The sequence below is a fragment of the Pholcus phalangioides genome, unplaced genomic scaffold (genome assembly GCF_987345545.1).
Source record: "Pholcus phalangioides strain wild (caught in Gottingen) unplaced genomic scaffold, Ppha-v1.0 ptg000030l_1, whole genome shotgun sequence".
In the NCBI taxonomy this organism is placed as follows: domain Eukaryota; kingdom Metazoa; phylum Arthropoda; class Arachnida; order Araneae; family Pholcidae; genus Pholcus; species Pholcus phalangioides.
This window is the reverse complement of record NW_028301620.1, coordinates 1,935,297-1,957,506: the sequence shown is the minus strand read 5'-3', so window position 1 is coordinate 1,957,506 and position 22,210 is coordinate 1,935,297. Positions and strand designations below refer to the sequence as shown.

The 22,210-nt window shown below is 36.4% G+C and overlaps 1 protein-coding gene across 1 annotated transcript in view; it reads left to right on the top strand.

The window, feature by feature from the left end:
- The window catches only part of hiw (MYC binding protein highwire), a 213,560-nt gene that overhangs the window by 28,820 nt on the left and 162,530 nt on the right, over window positions 1–22,210 (top strand). The window contains exons 11-15 of the mRNA XM_089252701.1: window positions 6,285–6,361; window positions 10,661–10,865; window positions 11,056–11,223; window positions 11,523–11,678; window positions 15,889–16,093. Coding sequence (XP_089108827.1) covers window positions 6,285–6,361; window positions 10,661–10,865; window positions 11,056–11,223; window positions 11,523–11,678; window positions 15,889–16,093 — 811 coding nt within the window. The remainder of the gene's footprint in view (window positions 1–6,284; window positions 6,362–10,660; window positions 10,866–11,055; window positions 11,224–11,522; window positions 11,679–15,888; window positions 16,094–22,210) is intronic.

The window sequence follows — 22,210 nt, the reverse complement described above, 5'->3', positions numbered from 1 at the left end:
GATTTACCAATTAGTATTTTAAAAAAGCTGTTGCTTAATCCGATTAACTCTTTAATCTAATTTATATTTTCCCATCGAAAGGACTTTTAGTCCCTTGGGGTCACAGAGTGTCTGTGTCATCGTAATGCCATTTTTTTTCTTGTGTTTTCTCCTAATTGCTGTTTGAAATAAAATCTCAGTTCCCCTTCACTGACGATTCCTAGGGGAATCATCAGCATTCAGCCTGAACGTACCTAGCAATTTGCAAGTGAAAATGTTTGTCCAATGTTTGTTTTCAACCTCAAAAAGAATTCATCACATCAGTTGTTTCGAAATTTGCAAAAGTGTTCATCGAATGTGAAAATATCTGTCCAATGTTTGTTTGTTGTTTTTTTTTTTGTCGCTCAGCATGTCTCAAAAGTGTCAAATTTTTTTATTGTTATTGAAACATTGGTTTATATATAGTGTAATATGGCTTATTTAGCAAAAGAAAAGAAGCAAGACCTCATCGTTCTAGCTCAAGCATTGGGAGTAACCGTGTCAACCGACATGGCAGTCATTCAGTTAAAATCTGCAATAGTCGACCACGATGATTATGATGAGGAATTCCTGCTAACTGTCATCAATGAGAGAATTTTGGACTCTAAGTGCCAAGATCAAAGGAAACAAGCAACACTTCAAGTGGAAAAGGAAATTGAAGTCTGAAAGTTAGAAATGCTGTTCAAACTTGAGAAGTTAAAGCTTCAAAACAAAGTGGATCATAACGGTGCTAGCTCTCCATCCCCAGAACTTAAATTTGTACTCCAAAAACTGCTCCAGAGTTTCAACGTTCAAAAGGATGACATATCTGATGTTTCTATCTCTTGCTGAACAGCAACTCAAATTGGTCCCTGAAGAATTTTGGGTATCCCACCTCATCACGGTTCTGCTGAGTCCTGTAGCATCGCTCATCGCAAGAGAACCTGAAGATAAAGCATCTCATTAAAAACATGTAAAAGGGGTCCTCCTGAAAAGTTTCAGATTATCTGTTGTTTTTTTTGTCCCGGTTAAAATGCACCTGAAAACCCTTGTTAGATCCATACAATTACAGTGGATTTTCCTGCACGCAACCCTAGTGACATTAGGAATGGATCGAACAACTCAAAAAAAAAAATCATAGAGGCTTTTCAGAAATCTCAGAGACACTAATTTCACAACATGGACTGCTCGTGGCTATCTTATGAATCAAGGAGTGTTATTCAGATACACCCCAGACAGTGAAAATAAGGAAGCACAATTAGTCGTTCCTAAACACAAATGTGATTTCGTTTTGAAAGAATACCATTATGCACCTACTGCTGCTCATTAGGGGCCGTTCAAGTATTATGTAAGCAAAGTTTTCGCCATTTTTGACCCCGTCCCCCCAGCAAAATTTTGTCATCAGCTCTGCCCCCTCTGAATCTCCTAACGTATATTGGTGGGATCAGAAAGAAACGTACACAGACGGGGATCATAAAGGACTCGTGTTGTCGTCCCCCAAAGATCAAAAATGTATTTCTTTAATGCAAAAAATAATTTCTCGAAATTGAAATTTTGGAAGAAAATATCTTTATATGTTATTATAATCAATTTCTGTTAATTTCAATGTTATTTGTAGGCTTCGAACTCAAAATTTATCTTTAATAAATTCTTTGTGACCTACCCTCTAAGCCATATAATGATAAATCGCATAAAGGCTCGCGGAACAAATAGTGCCCTGGGGGTTATCTAATGCGGCCTGCCCTCCTTAAACCTAATTTTGTAAAAATGAACTAAGCGGGCACATTTACAGATCGCTTAAGTGTCCCGTGGTACAATCCCAGAGCATTTAAGCGGCCTGTGGCACATTTTCAGATCACTTAAATGACCCAGGACACAGTTCCAGAACACTTAAGCGATCTGTGACACATTTAGAGATCCCTTGAGTGACATGTGATGTAGTTTTAGAGCACTTAAATGGCCCCCCCCCCCCCCAGTGCCAATGGTTTCTACATCACTCATGTTACCTGCGGCACATTCTCATATTATTTAAGTGATCCACGCATTTAATTACGGATCACTTGAGTGATGCGTGCCAAAGTTCCAAAGCACTTAAGCAGCCCGGACACATTTCCAGATCACTTGGATCCGTGAAACATCTATAGATCACTAAAGTGGCTCTGTAGGGCACTTATCAATAGGAAGGGGGGATGTTACTTCAAGTGCCCACAAACTATCGGTTTCTTCATTTTTGGCGCACAGAGTAAGATGCCATTAAAAATATTTCATATTTTCATAAATGGGGGTTGATGACGTAAGCATTATCCAACCCCCCTCCCCCTTGTCATCAAAAGTCAGCAAATCGGAACTCCCCCCACCCCCCTCAATCGATGCTGACGTAATACTTGAATGGCCCCTTATTGTGATGTGTATATATTGTTTATAATTTTTTGGATTGTGTTTTTAATTGGGTTGTGTATTTTTGAAATATATAACATCCATATTTGTTATGGGCATCCTTTTCTCAGCCACCTCGTTGGGCATTTTGCCTGTTGTGGCGTTGTATTTGTGTTTATGGTGCTGATGGAACATACCGCAGAATCGGTAACCGTTATTATTGGACTAAAATGAGAAAACGCATTGCAGACTATGTCAAAAATTGTAGTGAATGCAGTTGCTCCAAGGCTGATAACCGAAAACCAGCTTGGTTACTTTAAACCCCTGTATATAATCAACAATTTGAGACCATTGCTATTGATATTTTTGGGCCTTTTACCCAAAACAAAGGACGGTAAGCAGTGGATTCTCATCATGGAGGATTGTGCAACCAAATGGTTGGAGCTGTTTGCATTATCCCATGCTACTGTGAGAAATACCGTTGGTTGAAGAAGTCTTTGTACACTATTGGTTACCGAGACGTGTCATAAGTGATAATGGCTCACAGTTCGCCAGTGCTGTAATGTAGCAATTATGCTATATTTTGGACATAGCCCAAGTACTTACTCCTGTGTACTTACTCCCCAAGCCAATCCAGTCGAAAGGAAAAATAGAGACCTAAAGCCTCATCTTGCCATACTGGTCAGAGATGATTATTCATCCTGGTCTGAAAAACTATCCATGATAAGATTCGCTATAAATACCACAACATGTGAAACCACCAGCCACACTGCTGCATTCTTACAGTTCGGAAGAGAGCTCTGAACTATGGATGACACTAGACACGATATATGAGCTGGCTTGGCTAACTATAACTTCATACCTGAGATCACCCCTTACCTCAAAATATTCATGTCCATCATGAACAAATTGAAAGATTCAATCAGTGAGAAATAATGGGAAAGAAAGGGATATGCAGATCAAAATAGAGGAAAAGGACCGGTGATCAAATATGGGTCAACCAACCCCCTGTTAACACTTTCGGGTCTGAGCGATTTCGACTATGTTTGTCCCTGTGGACTGAGGGTTTTTGACACTTTTCATGATTTTTTTAAAAATACTTAGAATATATATTTCTTAACAGTTTTTTAGCTAGAAATTTCAAACTCTTTTCGTTCATAATATAGCAATTATTTAAAGGTACTAATAATTAATAAAGTATGTTTTAGAGTTTAAAAAAAAATTTCACATATATAAGAAAACATAATTTTTTAATAAAATTTCAAACAACTCTGAATAAAAACTTATCCAAATGTTGTACTAATATCTAAAAACAGTTTTCATTTAAAAAAATATATCATCTTGTCATCAACAAACATGGCTACTTCACCTAGGAAGACAAATGTGTTTCAACTAAATGTACTTCTACATTGTTTCATAAAGCTACATTCGTTGACTGCTGCCATCTATATATATTTTTTTTCAACTAGAAGATTTATAGATTATGTTTAAAAACTCTGGGAACACACACACTCACACAATATATATATTCAGCCATTTTATAGCTATGAGAGTTCTTTGTTCCCTTGAACAAAAACGACATCCCGAGTCAGGCTCGAGCTTAGACCCGAAGGTGTTAAGCAGTGCTGTAAAATGCAAGGCGAAGACATTTATGCATCGAAGAGACGGGTCATACATCATCTTATCCCATAGATCCTCATGTACATATGAAGTGGCTAATCCATCTCAACCTCAAATACTACTTTGAGTTTATCATACGTCAGCACTTCGACCTTGCAACAACATTGAAGAGACAACACCAGTGATGTCTATGCATTGAAGAGGCCCTCCTTTGAAAAAGTCGCAGATTGATCTATCTGCGATTGCCGCTGTGGTGGTCGAGTGGTTATATTGCCGGACTCGTGATGCGAGGATCCGGGTTCAAACCCCACAGTGGTGGTCGGCTGAAGTTGGTTTTCTGTGGTTCCCAACTTCAAGGCGCAAATGCGAGCCGATCTCCCCGTTAAAAAGTCTCGCCACAGAGAGCAACAGTCCTACAACGGTAAATCATTCAACCATAACACTCACTCATAGTTAGTAAAACTGGGGACAGATGACAGCAGTACACATGACAAGCATTACACAGGAACAAACTTTACGTCAGGTTGCACTACACGTACACGCACATTCCCGCATGTACCGATTCGTTGGGGGGGGGGTTCCGCGGGGGGGGGGGTGCATGTGTGGTGTAGCAGTAGTAGGTAGGGGCTCGGGGATCCATGATGTTCTTAAGTCAGCCACCTCGTTGGGCAATTTGCCTGTTGTGGCGTTGTAATTGTATTTGTATTTGTATTTATAAGTCATCGTTCTCGTGAAGAATGAACTATATATATATTTTTTTTTGAATATATGTGAGTTTTTTTCTCCCTCTCATTTTTTGCCCTCCATTATAAATGTGTTCATCAGATATTTTATTATTGTTTATATTTAACATATTTTTATGATTGCATTATGCACCACATTGTTTGTTTGAACACTTTCTGGTTTCATATCAAGACGGTATAATGAAACCAGAGGGAGAGTCTGTAGCGGTAAAGGCTGACCGGTATCAGGAATTATAGGTGGCCTGAGATTTGCTCTCGTGGGCAGAGAAGTCAAGAATGTTTGAGGAAAAAAAAAAGTTGTTACTCCATGCTGTTGTATTGTGGGCACTGTTATCTCTCCAATGTAATTTGTGTTTTGCTTAAATAAATTACATTCTTAACAGCATGTGGCCGCAACTTAATTATTGCATTTACGAGACAAATTTTTATTCTAGGATGTGATTTTTATTCTATTTCATTCATATTGTGACGATCTCTGATCCTAGATCGCACATCGCTCCTAGATTGTATGTCTCCCGAGGAGTGGCGTCATCTTCCTCACGTCAACTTACGTGTTTCTCGGCTACACCGCTGCACTTGTGCGTCCCATCAAGAGGGAAATTCTTCTTAACATGCAAATTAGCATAGATGGTGCTTGGAGCATTTTAATTCGTATAAGAAGGCATAGTTCCTTCCTACTTCGCTGCTTTTTTTGATTGACTGAGTTTGAGCACTGCTGGTGTGCTAAGAGTTCTTCTTAGGAAGTGACCTGCCAAGTCATTGTTGAGGTCTCTGAAAATACGTAGATCGAACTTCTCCGTCAGTAGTTGCCTATGGTGAGTTGTCTGATAGACTCATCATGTCAACCTGTTCCGTTGGACTAATTGGCCGTCGCCAACCTGTCACAGAGTGGAACCTATGGACTTGCCGTTGCCAATCTGCTACCAAGAGGAACCTATGGGCTGATCACCATTGCCAACCAGCCCTCTGAACCTATGTACTTGTCATCGCCTACTGGATCCTACAATCTTGTCACCAATCGTTCATTATTGCAGAGTGTACCTACGAACTCGTCTTTGCCGATATCTCATCTCCACTGACTGGACCATGCTGACTTGTTACTACTTGTTAAAAGGACTGAGTGTTTGTGAACCTGCCTCAACCCCCTCTAATTCCCCAACTCGTAAAAAAGGTGATAAACTTTTCTGTTCATAGTTCCTTGTTTGTTAGGAAACCTAATAAATTGTTTGTTTGTTGTCAATTGTCTTTGCCTGGTCACTTGCAGCAATGTATAAAAAAACCCTTAATGCAATTATAACATTGCAACATATGCAAGGTTTATTCATTATTACAGTGGTTCTCAAAGTGTGTATCGTGGCTGAGGGTCATCACAACCTCTGTAGACTATTCTGGGGAGCCGCAGATGAACGATGACAAAGCTAAGGAAGAGAGTCGGTTGACAAAATTTAAGAATCACTGCATTACTTTATTGTATCATTGCTCATTATATTTCTATTTCATGTTTTTAATTTCATGTGAATTAATCAATAATTTTCATTTATTAAACAGCATTACCATCTGATGAAGAACCGGCTAGTGTAATTTGTGGAAAAGACTTTGCTCTTCTCAAGACAGTTAGTGGGAAGGTAAGAAAATAATCTTCACTTTTTGTTATTTATGTGGATATTTTTAATTATACTTCACCCCTAATATATTTTTATTATTATTCACCTTTTCTATATATAATATAAACTACAGTAAACCTTTGGATGTTAGAGAATTTCATGTGTATAACCTTTTGATTCCATCACTAACGGAATAAAAACGACTGCTGAAACATGTGTTTGAGTGCAGGGTTCCCAGCAACCTGGAAAGTCAGGGAATCGGAAAACGGTCAGGGAAAGTCAGGGAAAATATGAAATATTTGTCAAAAGTCAGGGAAAATTCTAAATACTTGGGAAAACTCAGGGAAAATTTTAAGGGGAAAAAATCAGAGGATAAATCTACATTCAAATGGTTTATCTTCACTTTTTTCCATGGAAGATTATTTTTCAGATCTCCAGGGAGAGGAAAAAAAATCCTTATCAGCATTTTCCTCCAGATCCCCTACTGAGAGGTATCTTATGTCTTATCAGTTGAAGAGTGGGATTTTACAATGTTGGCCAAGAAACAATCTGCCCTCTGAGTAAATAGATGAAGGGATCTAAAGTGGAGAGACCCTCCTTTTTCCATTGTTGAAAGCAAAGCCAATATACCAGCGCTTAACTTCTTTTCTATTTCTTCTGAAAAAACATTTTATTTTCTTGTTTTTTTTTTTCCTGCCTGTGGGTAGAGAAACTTTAGGCCCATTTCACACTGAGCGGACGTGGGTCCAGATCCCAGATCCACATGCCCTTTCACACGAGCACTAAAGTTCTAAAAAATCTTTAGTTTGAAATTTGTGCATAAAAACTTTTTTCCCCAATTTTTGTAATTATTTTTCTCCTTCACCCCTAATTCAGTGCTCATAGGCAGCCTAGAGCTATTCTTTGGTTTAATCTAGAGCCCCATAGAATAATCTTAATAGTTTAATCTTAACATAAAGATGCCTTTTCAGTTTGATCATCACAATTAGTCAATGGGAGAACATATCTCAAAATATTTTCAAAAGGTTTTGAAAAAAAAATCTAAGATTTGTCTTTTTAGAAAATATGAAAAAAATTTCCAAAAACACATCCAATGATGTTCCAAAAAAAAAAAAAAAAAAATCAGGAGATATCAAAGACTTTGCAAGTAGAAAAAGGGGGAGGGGTGGAGACTTTCAAAATGTCTGTGCTTAGAAATATTCACATCACAATTCTGTGTTAAGCCTGGATTACACTATAAAAATTTTATAGTTCTTTTACAAATGCAACCAATAAGCTGATCGGTTGCATTTTCTCGAATGTAACCAATAAATTTATTGGTTGCTTTGTTTCAAGTTTTATAAAATAACTTTCATAAAACTTTTAGAGTGAAATCCCATCCTTAGTCACATTTTTTTTTAAGTTTATAGACTCAATATCATGTAACGTATATATGTAGGTATTGGGGGTGGGACACACGCACCAAAAACTATTCAAGTGCTTAGGGCTTTCAAACGTGTTAATCCAGCCCTGAGTGAACGCCGTATATGGATAGCGTTGTTTAATAAAAGTATTTAGTTTTAAAAATAAAAAATAAATAAATATTTAAAACAATTTTAAATATTTATATTTTTAAAATAATTTTAAAAATTTAAAAAGAAAAAATTAAAAATTTGTAATTAAATTTAAAAGTTATTAAAGTATTCAGTTAATTATATTCGTAATGAATTACAGAACGGCTTATAATTTTGGTCCCGTCAGTGTTCGTTGTTGGCAGGTTTTATTATATAAAATTGTAAAGTATGGACAAAAGGCAGTTAAAGTTGCTATATCTCCTTTATCTCAGAAGGAAATGGAGGGATAGACATATATGTGGGTACATCCTATTGATGCACAGGGACCTTCATATGGTGTTTTTATATTTATGTCAAATAATTAAAAAATTCCATGCAAAATCATCTTGAAAAAGTAACCAAAGATGCGGACTAATTTGCCCGCATCCGCGTCATGTGAATAGCTCCAAATAGCCTAATGTACGATACTTGTATGTGCGGATGTGGAGCCTGCACGTAGGTTATGACACATGCAGATGCCATCCGAACCCACATGAACACTTTAAAGGTGCGGGTGCATTCCACATCGTCTGAAATGCTCTGCATATACCAATTGTTAAAATTTCTTCCAGACCTGCGTCCACATCTGCTCCGTGTGAAAGAGCCCTTAACCTTTATATGTTGAAGAATGATTTGAATTCAGTTATCTCTGTGAAATTTCCAAGGAAACTAGTGTTGTGTACAAGATCATATACACCGTTTGATTTTGTAAGGAGTGGTGGTGGCGGCAAAATATTAGCATCTGTCTGTAATGTGCTTTTCAATGGTGTATTACCGTGAAATGATATACAGTCGCCCCACCCCATATTCGCGGTTCCCGTATTTGTGGTTTTTTTTCCTTTTATTGGATTTTTTCCTCAGCAATCGTCATTTACATGTTTTGTTTACAAAATTTGAGTTGTGCCTGTTTAGGATGGCTCATTTGTCTAGTGCTACTGATAATGCTCCGAAAATACAAAAAAAAAAATTTATATATATTGACTATGCTTGGCGAAAGTAAGTCAGTTGCTGCTGTGGCTCACCACCAGATGATTTTCATGATATAGATCCCCTGTATATTACGTTCTTCACATGTAGAAAAATTGGTAGAGGAAGTCTTGTCAACATACTCCAACATACTTGATGATAAGAAGAAGAAACGGCAAACAGAAATTACAATGTTACAATTAGATGTTTCAGAAAACATCAACAATCAATCGCTGCACCCTCGTTTATATTTCCTTATAATTTTGCGTTACCCTGCTCTTCTTATGATGTTCAATAAACAAGATAAACAAAAAATCTATGGTTTCAGTTATTTGCAATTTCCCATATTTTCCCCACCCCCACAAATACGGGGTTGGGGGTCAACTATAGGTTAGAGCATAGTTTCCTAATCTTTTTTTGGCCCATCACCACCCTTCAGAAATTTTTTTCACCCATCGCCCCCCAATGCAATCTAACCCATAGGATCCTATATTATACCTGTAGCTTCTACCGCCCCCTGGAACATTCCATCACCCCCAAGGTGGCGTTAACGCCCACATTGGGAATCACTGATTTACTGATATTAGATGGTTTAGAATTATATATATGCGTGTGACAGTGTACGTGCATTTGGTCGGGAAAGTCAGGGAAATGATCAAGCGGATTTTTCTGGGAACCTTGGAGTGGAAACTTTCAGGCAGCATACAAATTTTTGATCCTATTTTATATAAAAGACCAAAGGTGTCAACTGTAATTGAGGTATGTCTAAAGGCATGTGTACATTAGCGAGCCAATCATGTGACTTAACCTTTTCTCTGGAGTTGTTCTAAAATACTTACAAATACAGTAGCTGACTACGGTGTGGTCCAACCTAGAAGGAAGAATTCCTTTGTGTTTGTTGAAAAACAACTCCCAGTAGTCCAGTTTGAATGACTCAAGAACAATTTGTTCATTGTTCACAACACCATACAAATTACTGTGAAAACCTGCTTGCAAGCAGATCTGCTCAGTAATGTATATGCACCTTAACACACTATTAACTCTTTAACGCCCAGATAGAAAACCTGGGAGGGTCGTGAAAATACCAAGTTTTTTGTGTTCAAAGTGGACTCGTCCAAATTTCGGCCACTTTCCCTCTCCCCACCCTTTCTCCATAAGTTTCTATTCATGCCACCCTTTGCATTGACGTTCACCCTTTCATTTCAATGGATTTTTGGGAGATAATTTGTCTATATATACTGAAAACACCCCCTTTCCTCACAGTATTATCTCTTTCTAAAATGCATTGAGTACCCTTAGTCCATTCTAAAGGAACATTCTAGTACATCAGCTTTTAAAATCCCATTGATAGGGCGTTGCAGTTGTCTTTTCCGTTCCCGCCTCTGACAAGAGCTTTCATCTTTTTCCCTGTTGGTGACAAAAGCCCACCAAAACATACCCATACCCCTAGCTGGGCCGACTTGAGGCGACTATGGGCATTAACCTACTCGGCCAACTTCGGGCGATCTGGGCATTATAGAGTTAATGCAACTGAGGACCTATTTGGTATTATTGCTGATTGTAAAATTTTTAGTTTCATTGACTTGACATGCATGCAATGTAACAAAATTTATTTGAGAAAAGGTAATTGAAATCATTTAGAAACAACTGTGGTCTCACACACACAATTTTTTTCCACATCTATTGATAATCATGTTTTCATTTAAAAATGTAACATGATTGGTAAATTTTATGTAAATTTATCATGATCTATATTTCTCAGATCTTGTTCTCTGGTAAATCCCAAAGCCTGGGTGTAAAGCAAGGTGGGCCAGCCATGGGAAAGTGGGCAGAGCTGCCTATAACCAAGTCACCAAAGATAGTTCAATATTCTGTTGGTCATGATGGTCTTCATGCTCTTCTAGTAGCTGAAGGTGGGAGTGTTTTCTTTGTAGGCACATCTCGTAGGGGAGAGGATGGTGATCAAGGTAAGATTGCATTATTAATTCACAGATTTTATTCTTAATTTTTCATTTTCTTCCTCCATAAAAGCATGAACTTTCTTATGCTTTATATATTTCAGTTAATTTTAGGCTGTACTGTCAGGCATCTTATGTTATGCATATGTGTTTGTATATATATATATATATATGTCTGTACTCTATTCTTCATATGAAGGCAAAGGAAGGAGGCAACCAAAACCTGTAAAGCCTAAGAAAATGATCAAGATGGAAAGTCATCATGTGACAACAACAGCATGTAACAATGGAACAAGTGCTCTTGTCACCCGGGATGGGGAACTATATCTGTTTGGAAAAGACACAGCACATGCTGATCAAAATACTGGTAATAGGAAAAAACAATTTTTTTTTTTTTTTTGAAACGCTCATAAAATTAACTTGTTCTGGAAAAAAGAGAACCCTCATTCTAAATTCTTATAAATTAAGTTAATTTTTTTTCTATGACTATTATGTCTAAATCTGAGTAAAAACATTCTGAAAATGTAATTAATGATTGTAAAACTGTGTTTTATACATTTAAAACACTTAAAATGGCAAAAATTAGATAACGAAGCTTTCTCATTGTTGTTCATGGTCAAATTCATTTTTAGTTATAACTGTATCTTATTTATTTTTTAAATCCAGGACTTGTCGCTGAATTAAAAGATGTGACCATAACAAATGTTGCATTAGGGAAAGCGCATGTTATGGTATTGACCAATAAAGGCCATGTATACACTTTTGGCATCAATCACAAAGGACAGTGTGGAAGAGATTTCGTATTTGGTTCAACTAAAGAAGGTATTTCTTTTTCGCATATTTAGATTTTTGATCTGACTTGTAAATATAATGTCTACCTCTCAAGTAAGTATGTAGGCATCAAGTAAATTAATAAATAGAATTAAATAAATCTTGTTTTTCAATATTTCAACAGTTCAATTCGTGATACAGTCGACGATACTTAGAATAAGACAACCATAAGTATTCTTTATGGGCATTGTATAATATTTTATCATATGTATATATTGTTTATAATGTTTCTAATTACATTTTTAATTGGGTTGCTTTATTTTTGAAATATATGGCATCCATATTTGTTATGGGCATTTTGCCTGTTGTGGTTGTTGTATTTGTATATAACGACACCCCTTTTTATAGCCACCATTCCATTATAACACACGGTAGGGTAAATTACAAATGCAACACCGCAACAGGCAAAATGCCCAATGAGGTGGCTGAGAAAAAGATGCCCTTAACAAATATGGATGTCATATATTTCAAAAATACAGCAACCCAATTAAATGTTTTCATAGAACAACTATCATGTACAATGAAACTTATATAAAATTGAATGTCGAGGGACTGATATTTTTTTCCGAGGGACTGATATTTTTTTCCTTTACCGCCAGGTTTCTGTTTTATAAAGATGCACACGAAAACATATTCAGTATTTTTTTCTACCATTACGCAAAACTTAAATTTTGAAAATATCATTCAAAATACTACAGACCGACGAGTATTAAACAGTGACATGCATATTATTGCCATATTTTCAATTTTTTCATGTTATTTCAAATTACTACTCATTTTAAATTTCATACTTAATGTGCAAATAGTTAGACTTCATTATAAATATATTTTGAATATAAATTATATTCTGAATAGCAATAGAATGAACACTTACTTATGTCAAAAGTGAAAAAAAAATTATTCAAAATTAAAAATAATTGAGAAATGTAGCATGCCTCTTTCAAAAGGGACAGTGAGATCAACAACCAATAACTCTTGTGAAAGAAAGATTATACATTTCTGGCCATATTTATCTATACATGAATTATTTTTTAAAATAATCAAGTACAGTTTTCTGTACCAGTACCATTCTTACAATACGGTTTTCTGCACACATTCGCGCATTGTTTATCATGCTCGAAAGTTTCATGTCATTTTTTGTCGCTGCAAATTCGTAAGGCACTGAACTGCACTTTTTGCCCCAGAATAGTGGTTTCAATACAGTTTTTGTACAGTGCTGCCATAGCTAATTCATCAAACTGTTACAAAGTCTATTGCATTCAATTCTGCTTTTGCTGCATCTAATGCGTCTTGTAGATTATCAATTTCATGATTGACTGATTTTTCTATTGAATTGATTTCTCCGGGAAAGTTTGTTTTCACAAAACAAAGTTATGGTTTCATTATCAACTTTTTTCCATTCCTGCGAAAGCCACAATACCACATCAAGTATGTCAATGGATTTTGTTAACTCCAATAAACTTGATGCGTTTTTCATCCTTGCCAGCAGTGATTGCATTACAAAGCTCCTGTAATTTGTTTTCACATTGCGAATCACTTCATCTATTGGCTGCATAACACTAGTTGTGCCAGGTGGAAAAAAGAAAAGCCAGTCTAACATTAGAAATCTCAATGTGAGGATGACTAGTCGCATTGTCAAGAAATAGCAGAACCTGTCATTTTTGTTTCTTCATTCTGGCATTAAAGGCAACAAGCCACTCTTCCATGATTTTAGCTGTCATCCACGCTTTTTTGTTTGCCTTCCACTCAACTGGTAGAGTTGTTGGATTTATATTCCTGAAACAATGTGGTTTGATGAATTTACCAATAACCAGAGGATTTTCCTTTTCTCCACTCATGAAAGCACACCAAAACATAGTAAGTCTTTCCTTCAGCTTTTTGCCTCCAACACAACTTTCTCTCTTCAAGCAAAGGGGTTTGTTTGGTATGACCCTGTAGAGCAATCCAGTTTCATCTCCATTTGCTATGTCTTTGACATTGTATCCTTCAAATAAATTCAATTTTTTTTCGCTGCAATTATTCAGTCTCAGGATCAACATCAGTCGCTTCACCACATACTTCCTTGAATTTTATTGAATGTCATTTTCGAAAACTTTCTAGCCGCCCATTGAATGTGTGGAAATCTTTGTCCCAAGTTTTTTGGCAATTTTTTTTCATTTCGGCTTGAACCACTGGCCCAGATATTGACAGTTTTTTAGATATGGTGTCCCCAAACCATTCCCATACAATTTTGTTGATTTACTTAGGGGCCGTTCAAGTATTACGTCATCATCGATGGGGGGAGAGGGGGGTTCCAATTTGCTGACTTTTGATGACAAAGGGGGAGAGGGGTTTGGATAATGCTTACGTCAGCAACCATCCTTTATGCAAATATGAGTTAAGATTCAGAGGGGCAGAGCTTATGACGAAATTTTTCTGACGGGAAGGGGGGGATCAAAAATTACTAAAAAATTTGCTTACGTAATAGTTGAACAGCCCCTTATTTCCAGTCTTGCATATTTTAACGTTTTGTTTCTCCATTGCTATTCAACCGTTCTTGTCGAATTTCACATTTTATTTTGATGATGTCATAACATTGGGTTTTCCCAATAGCAAACTTTTTGTTATCTCTAACACTTAGTTTTGCTTTTCTTTTGCATCTATGACCTCCACTTTTGTGTTCAAATCAAAGATGTGTTTCTTGTGACTGGTGGGCATCTCTGCACCGAATGAAATGCAAAACACATGAAGACTCCCACGTAACACTTTCTTTCTTATCGCTTGTTGCACTTTTCCTTTTTTTTTTTCGGCCACATGTTTTTGCACATGACGCGTCTTCGATCATCAATCAGTGGGCCCACTGCAATACGGTGCTGTATCACACAAATTGTGAGTCTCCCTCACCTATTCCTCTCCTGAACTTCTTTAAATTGAAATTATCAACATTTTTCTAAGAAACAGACTGCTTTCCAATGAAAGCCATCATTTTCATCGTAAACGAAATGGGCTTTTAATAAATCTGTTTTCATCCAAACCCAATCCCTTACTTCCAAAACCAGTTCAGATACAATAGTAAGTATTCATTGTTTTTCCAAGAAGTAAGAGTTCCCTAACAAAACGGAAATCAGTACAACTTAGTTTTTTCCCTTTCAAGGGACGAAAACTTGCACTTGGCCAAAAATTCTTTCTGTTTGACCAAGTTTTTTCCATCAAAAATAGACTAAATATGCCTTCCATTAGACAGTTTCTGTCTTAGAGATTTTCCCCATAATGGAAAAAGTATTCATTATCCGCAAGACTATATCTCTGTTCTGTTCAAGACAGGTTTCCGTTTGATACACTGTCTTCTTAGACAAGTACTTACCTATGTTTCACTTTCAATATAACGACCTTTTCAAATATAGTGTTCGTTTTTGATGGAACGATGGGGGGTCATTATATAGAGTGTTGACTGCATTATTATTAATTATGTTCAACGGGCACTATCAAAAAATAATTAAATTACAGTAGAATGTGTAAAAGATATTTTTCTTTGATGTCACTTAGTGGAAATTAATTAATTTTTCTGATTTTTATTTTCAAATTTTGATGCCACTTCATTCTGCTACTTGAAAATTGAATTTTATAGTAGCAGTGACAGAAAATAAACTTCCAAATATAAGAAGTACTGGTTAATTTTTCTCTAATCTGTAATTGCTGTAGAAATTGGTGCTAGCCAATGAATAAGAAAGATTGGACTGCAAAAAATGTTAAATAACAGCTTCAAGAGTTCAGAACAGTAGGGTGGCATTTTTTCCTTTTGTTTTTATCAGTTCCTTTGCTATGCAAGGTATAATGGCTTAATAAATGTGTTTTATATGCTACAAGCTTTTTTCTTCTTTTAAAATTTCAATGTTGGGGAATTTCATTGAAAATTATTTCTGAATTTATTATGGATGAATGGAGATACTTGCTTTGTAAAATGATGATTCTAATTAATCAAAACACAAATAAAAAATAAATAAATAAAATTATTTTTGAAAAAAACTTTTTCCCATTTCACTCTGAAGTTAAGTTAGTCAAAAAGATAATTGTGTATAGTTTTCCTACTAATAATGGTGTTATTTATTGCAAATATTTTGGCATCATTAAAAAAATAAATGTGATCAATTTGTATAACTATTTTTTTTTCTGGAACTTTCCTTATGACAATTTCATTTTTGATATAAAAAACTTCCTGTAGCTCAGATGCCAGTTGCAATGGCAACAGCTCCTGAAGAGGATGGTGAAGATGAAGACATAGAATGCGAGGAACCAGATATCATGTGTCCAGCAGGGAAGCATCAATGGCAACATGACCACTGCATGGTTTGCACCGTTTGTGGAGAATGCACTGGATATGGTGCAAGTTGTATTGCGAGTGGCCGGCCAGACAGAAACCCTGGACTGTTAGTTCATTTTTAATTGTTTTATTCTAAATTTATCATTATACTTTTTTGTGATTATTGATCCTTGAAAAAAAAATTGACTCAAATTCAATGTCTGTTGGTGCATATATTTGCTTAGATTAAGTTGCTTAGTGATGTGATGAGTCTACATCAGTTAATCAAAATTTCTGGATAATCAGATATGCATCAATTGAAAGGTCAGTTCCTAGTCAAATAGTTTGAGCACATTAGTTGTTCTAACAGGCAGTGAAAGTAACATGTATCAGCCACACAAAATTCCACAATATCAATGCAGATTAGTTTAGTGATTTCCCTTAACCTTTTGATTTGCAGAGCTCTTTTTTTGGAATTAATTCCTATGACGTAGCCCCTTTGTCCTCTTTTTATTTTACTCAATTTACTGATTTTATTTTTTGTGGTGTCAGCAGAGGCCGTGTGAGATTCAGGTAGAGCACAAGTTGAGAACCTTTACCTTAGCTTAATTCTAAATTATTCATGAATACAACGATTTCATTAGAGGTGTCAACAGATAGAGCATTCTTTAGGGAGCATAGCCATTAGCAACAGGTTTAGGATGCCTGATATAGGGGATTTCTCAATTCATGTGCTATCTAATCAAAAGACTTAATAGATTTAAAATATATATGTATTTTGGGCACTGTGTCTCAATTTCAAAACCACTTCTTTGTGAAAGAGTAGTCGCATAGAATATTCTAGGACCAGACGCGCCCTGCCTCACATCTCAGAAAGATATCAAAGTGTTCTCGAATGATGGGTGCATCTAGAATTTTTTTTCAAAGTTATTAATATATAATTTATATACAGTCAACACTCATTATAACAACCATCCATTATAGCAACCCTTCCATTATAATGACCGGTACGACAGGTCCCAAATATTTTCCAATTTCTACCATGTTATCTTTTAGCCAATATAACGACCGGTAAATATCATTTATCACAAAAAATTAGAAACTTTGCCTGGTTTTAATTTACATAAAAATTTCCACGTTTTCAAGACAAATAAAATTTAATTGGTCGAATGGTCGATGTGTTTCGGCTCTTCAATGATGATAGTTATATTGTTGAGGTTATGAACCAAAATCTAAGGTCTATCACATATATTTTTTGAATTACAGTGTTTTATAGACAAAATGTAGGAAGAAATTTCAAAAAATTCACACGTACTAAAACATATTTTGGTGTAACTTATGAACATATCGTGCAATCCTTTAGATTTTGGTTCATAACCTGCAAAATTACTAGCTAAATGCACTGTGAAAATCACAAAGCATTTCATTAATAAAAGTTTTTGCAATCGTGTTTCGAATATCGCATGAATTTTGCCTAAAATTTTACATAAAAACGACTTTTTCATAGAAAATATAATAGATAGACCAAAATTTGTCACTGTTTTGACCATTTCGAGACACTTTCTATCAAAAAATGTATTTAAAGTTCACTCCAGGACCATTTTAAAGAAAAGTGACAAGAAAGGTAGTCAGATACCTTAAGAGCCAAAATGCGTCAAGCATTCGACCAATTAAATTTTATTTGTCTTTAAAACGTGGCAATTTTTGAATAAATATCATTTAACTCATTACAGCAACCGAACAGAACACAGTCCTCTTTTTTTTTTTTTTAAAGAAATGAAAAAAAATTCTGTTGTTTAGTGTGTTTACTTTGATGCTTGGAGAAGAAAGGGTATGAAACATACAACGTTAAAAGATGAAATGTAACTTCTATAAGAAAACTTGTTAGTTGACTTGTACCATCACTGATAACTTTGCACACCATTCTGTTTTATTTTCTCACTTGATGGTTCACTCCCACTTCGTCAGGGTTCATTTTTCTATCTTATTCTAAATTTTTATTGCACAATTTCACTTAATTCCTGAATAGGAGGATATACAGGCAAGTGAACATATTATTTTGCTACATGTATTAAAAAATAAATGCGGGTTTATATAGACCATATATAGTATTTTCGTAAGTAAAAAAACTATACCTACTGTGTATTGCATTTAATTTTTTTCAGCCAGATACATTTTCATTGCAACATTATAACAAAATGAACAAATTTTTTATAAAAACAACACAATATACAATTTTCAGGGGAAACTGATTTTTTTTAAAACATTCGATGTAACGAAATCCCAATACAATGCCCGTTTTCCTTGGAACGAAAGGGGTAGCTTTAATAAGCTTCAACTGAATTAATATACAGGGTGTTCTGTTAATGGACCGACAAAATCATAGGGTTGTTAGTAGGCATCAAGAGGAGCAAAAATTGTAATGCAACATGGTGTCGCAAACCACATTGAGATGGTGAAAATCACGAAAAACACATGCGGTTTCAACATCATGTAGGAACGACAAAGAGTACAATAATAACTACAAAAAGATTTATTTTGTTAATTATTACAAGAGTTGTTGGAAGTGACGGCTGCTGACATCACACAGTCTACAATAACGTAAAAACGATTCCCGGTTGTGCTCGAAGATACCAGGTATGCTTTTGATGTCTGCCACAATGGTGACAATCCATGCTATGGAATCCTCCGGTGTGTCCACAGGCATTGCATAAATGAGTGATTTAAGGTGACCACATAGGAAAAATTCACACGGATTGAGATCCAGCGAACATGGAGGCCAAGCAATGGGTCCCGCACGTCCAATCCACCTCCTTGGGTATATAACATCAAGGTGATTACGCAACTCGCTGGAAAAATGTGCAGGAGCACCATCAGGCATGAACCACATACCTCGCTGCACTGTTGCCAGCACACCTTACAGCAATTCCAGGAAGACTTATTGCAGAAAAACAAGGTACATTGCTCCATTCAGGTGTTCGGGCAGCAAGTGTAATGTCCCTTTAAAGGATTACATGCGCGGTTCGAAATATCCAGTTAAAGCAGACAACAAGCAGGAAATAAGACAGAAACAAACTTTACGTCAGATTACACTACACGTGCCGAATCAGTACATTTCCGCATGTACTGATTCGTTGAGGGGTTCCGCGGGGGGGGATGCATGTGTGGTGTAGCAGTAGTAGGTAGGGGCTCGGGGATCAATGATGTTCTTAAGTCAGCCACCTCGTTGGGCAATTTGCCTGTTGTGGCGTTGTATTTGTATTTGTATATAAACAAGTTTGTTTTGTATCACTTCAATTGCTTTATTACATTTAGTGGATTTTTGTGGAATTTACATTAACAGGTTAACCCTCAATTTTTTGTTAAGAAGAATTTTACATTTAAATTTTTTTCCAGTTCAAAAATTCTTTTTGGTAGATAGGATTGGATCTCACCATAGGAAGTCCATGTTCTGCTGAACATCACCTTTCCAGTTGTAGACCAGGGTAAACATGATGCAGATCCATCCAGGTTAGTACAGTTAATAGAAGAACAAAATTCTGGAGTTTATGGCAAGTCACCAGCAACCAACACCAGGCGAAGATATCTGAGATTAGAGATGAAAGTCCTTGGAAACTAGTAAAGCCAATGTTGTAGAATATAGAATAACTGGATGTCTAAATCGGCGTAGAGTGACACCTTCACCAATAATACATTCGGGATTTCATCATCCAGAGGCAGCCCGATAATTACCAGATCAGTGCTAAAAACTCGTAAAAAGCTATTCAACTTTCATTGCAAAAACTTTTCGTGATAAAATCATTTTCACTGAACCAGCTGGGAACTAGAGAACAAAGGTTATTCGAGTTATGACATAACTTTTTTTAATTTAACAACCTCAGCTGATCGTTTTAAGCTAACAAAATGCAAAACAAGAAGTAATTGGAATAAAAATGTGATTATATATTGAAATCAAGAGAGGTGTATTTATACAACTCAAACTGGTATTATTATAGGACCAATCGTTCATTGGCAACACTCTGTCTCTCGATAAAAATTCTAACATCACACAGAAAATAATTTACATACAAAAACAAGTTTTAAAATTTTAAATGGCAACAAAAACGCAATCGGGCAAGCTGGCCAGGCTCTCCGATCACACCTTTCAAATTAAACACATTAAATAAGGAAAACATAAAAAAGATAATTATTTATGGCCGAAGTCTGCAACCAACTGCCGAAACAAGTAATATATATATATATAATAACATTTCAACGAGATTATGTGACATCTTCCCTGGGAGAATCCCCACACGAAATAATAATTAATTGTCATCCTGATCTGTTACACAAGTACAGCCCCCAAGAGATAATCACAGAGTATTCCTGCTCACACGTTGGCACTAAACCTCTGATAAGATTTCCACAGTACGCTGGCATGAGGATTATCCATCGCCCACATGTGTGCATTATGTGTGTTGCAATGCCATCTTGCTTAAAGCTGGCCTTATCAGTAAATAAAACAGTGGCAGAAAATTGAGGATTAAAATGTGTGGTGACGTCAAGCATGCAGTACACCAATTGTTTACATTGGGGGATAGTTATCTTCTGTTAGGAGATGTACCTTCTGGATATGGAAGGGGTATATCGTTTCACTATGCAGAACATTCCAGACCGCCACGTGCTGAACATCAAGTTCAGTTGCAACTGCTCGTGTACTTGTTGACGGAGAATCGCAAACCATTGTATCAGGGTTTCTTCCATTTGAGGACTACGTAGATTGTGTGGTCTCTGTGATGCATGTGCTCAAAAACAGTGTTTAGTTAGCGTAATAATTGAGTGATATGTCACCTGGATGCACATGAACCCAGAAACGGAGGAGTGATAATGAACACAATAAAAAAATGAAGTTTTGAGAAGAAAAATTAAGGCGTGAAGAAATAAAGCTTTTATATTAGTGACTGGACACTTACAGAATCCAACAAAACTACCCATAAAACTAGGGCCATTTTAGGGCATGAACCCACGCTGGACTCGCCGCCTACATTCTGCAGTAGGTTCCCTAGGATAGGGGTTTTTTGCAAGGCCCCTATAGATTAAATTTATAGCGTGAAAAAACAAAAAATGATGAAAACCATATCATGCCCTCCCGGGCTGTAGCTCTGTCAGTCCCACTCTTGTGAGAGGGTCATGCCCTGTGGTCTCAGGTCCATAAGTGACCCCACCTCATGATACTTTGTATAGTACAATAAATTTTGAAAATAGTAGGGAATGTGTAGGTTGTTTATTTCCACCTAAGTGTGGGACTACCATAGCATCACTTTACCTAGGGGGGCCCATTATGTTGAGACGGCCCTGAATTGAACTCGGACTATCGTCATGCCCGGGGGTCTCAGGTCCATAAGTGACCCCACCTCATGATACTTTGTATAGTACAATAAATTTTGAAAATAAGTAGGGAATGTGTAGGCTGTTTATTTCCACCTAAGTGTGGGACTACCATAGCATCACTTTACCTAGGGGGCCCATGATGTTGAGACGGCCTGAATAGAACTCGGACTAGCGGGGAGCTCAATGAATTCTAGCCCAGTGGTTCGGAGACCAATCTTATTTGCGAAATTTTCGTTCAGTATAAAATCACTGAAAAAATCCAATACGTATAAAGGATCTTCTAGATGAGGGTCGAAGACTCTGGTTAAGACGGGGAGCCACAAGAAAAAAAATGTGGTTCAAAGGGGGGAAAAAACGGGCAATAAAAGGTTAAGAAACACTGTTGTAGAGGAGGCAAAAGTTCTCTGATTTTTGATGATGATGAAGATGATGTGCTGCACACTCTGAAACCTTCCACATGATTGTAGGAAGAATTGTTCACATGGAAATTATTGGTGTCACGATTTTGAAGATGGTTTTCTTTGTAGCACCACTTGGATGAACACATGATATTCGTTGATTTCCAATTTTTTTTATGTATATCAAAAGGTATTCGTCTTAGATACCCAAGAGCAGGTTTTATCACGTTCAGAACAAACAGTTCAAACCAACATTTTTTGGTGTATTCTGTGTCGGTTCTTCGCCAGTGCGTGCATGTTTGACGATTGCCGTCACAAAGTCACGTTTGGTATTCTTTTTGGGAGGTGATGGATTTTTTTGAAGAATAGGTGAATGTTAAAAATAACTTCGCTTTTTGTAGGCAAAAACTTACAAACACTTAGTGGGAGATATTTTTGTTCTTTCAAGAAAGATTGATCCCACTTTGAAGGGGAGG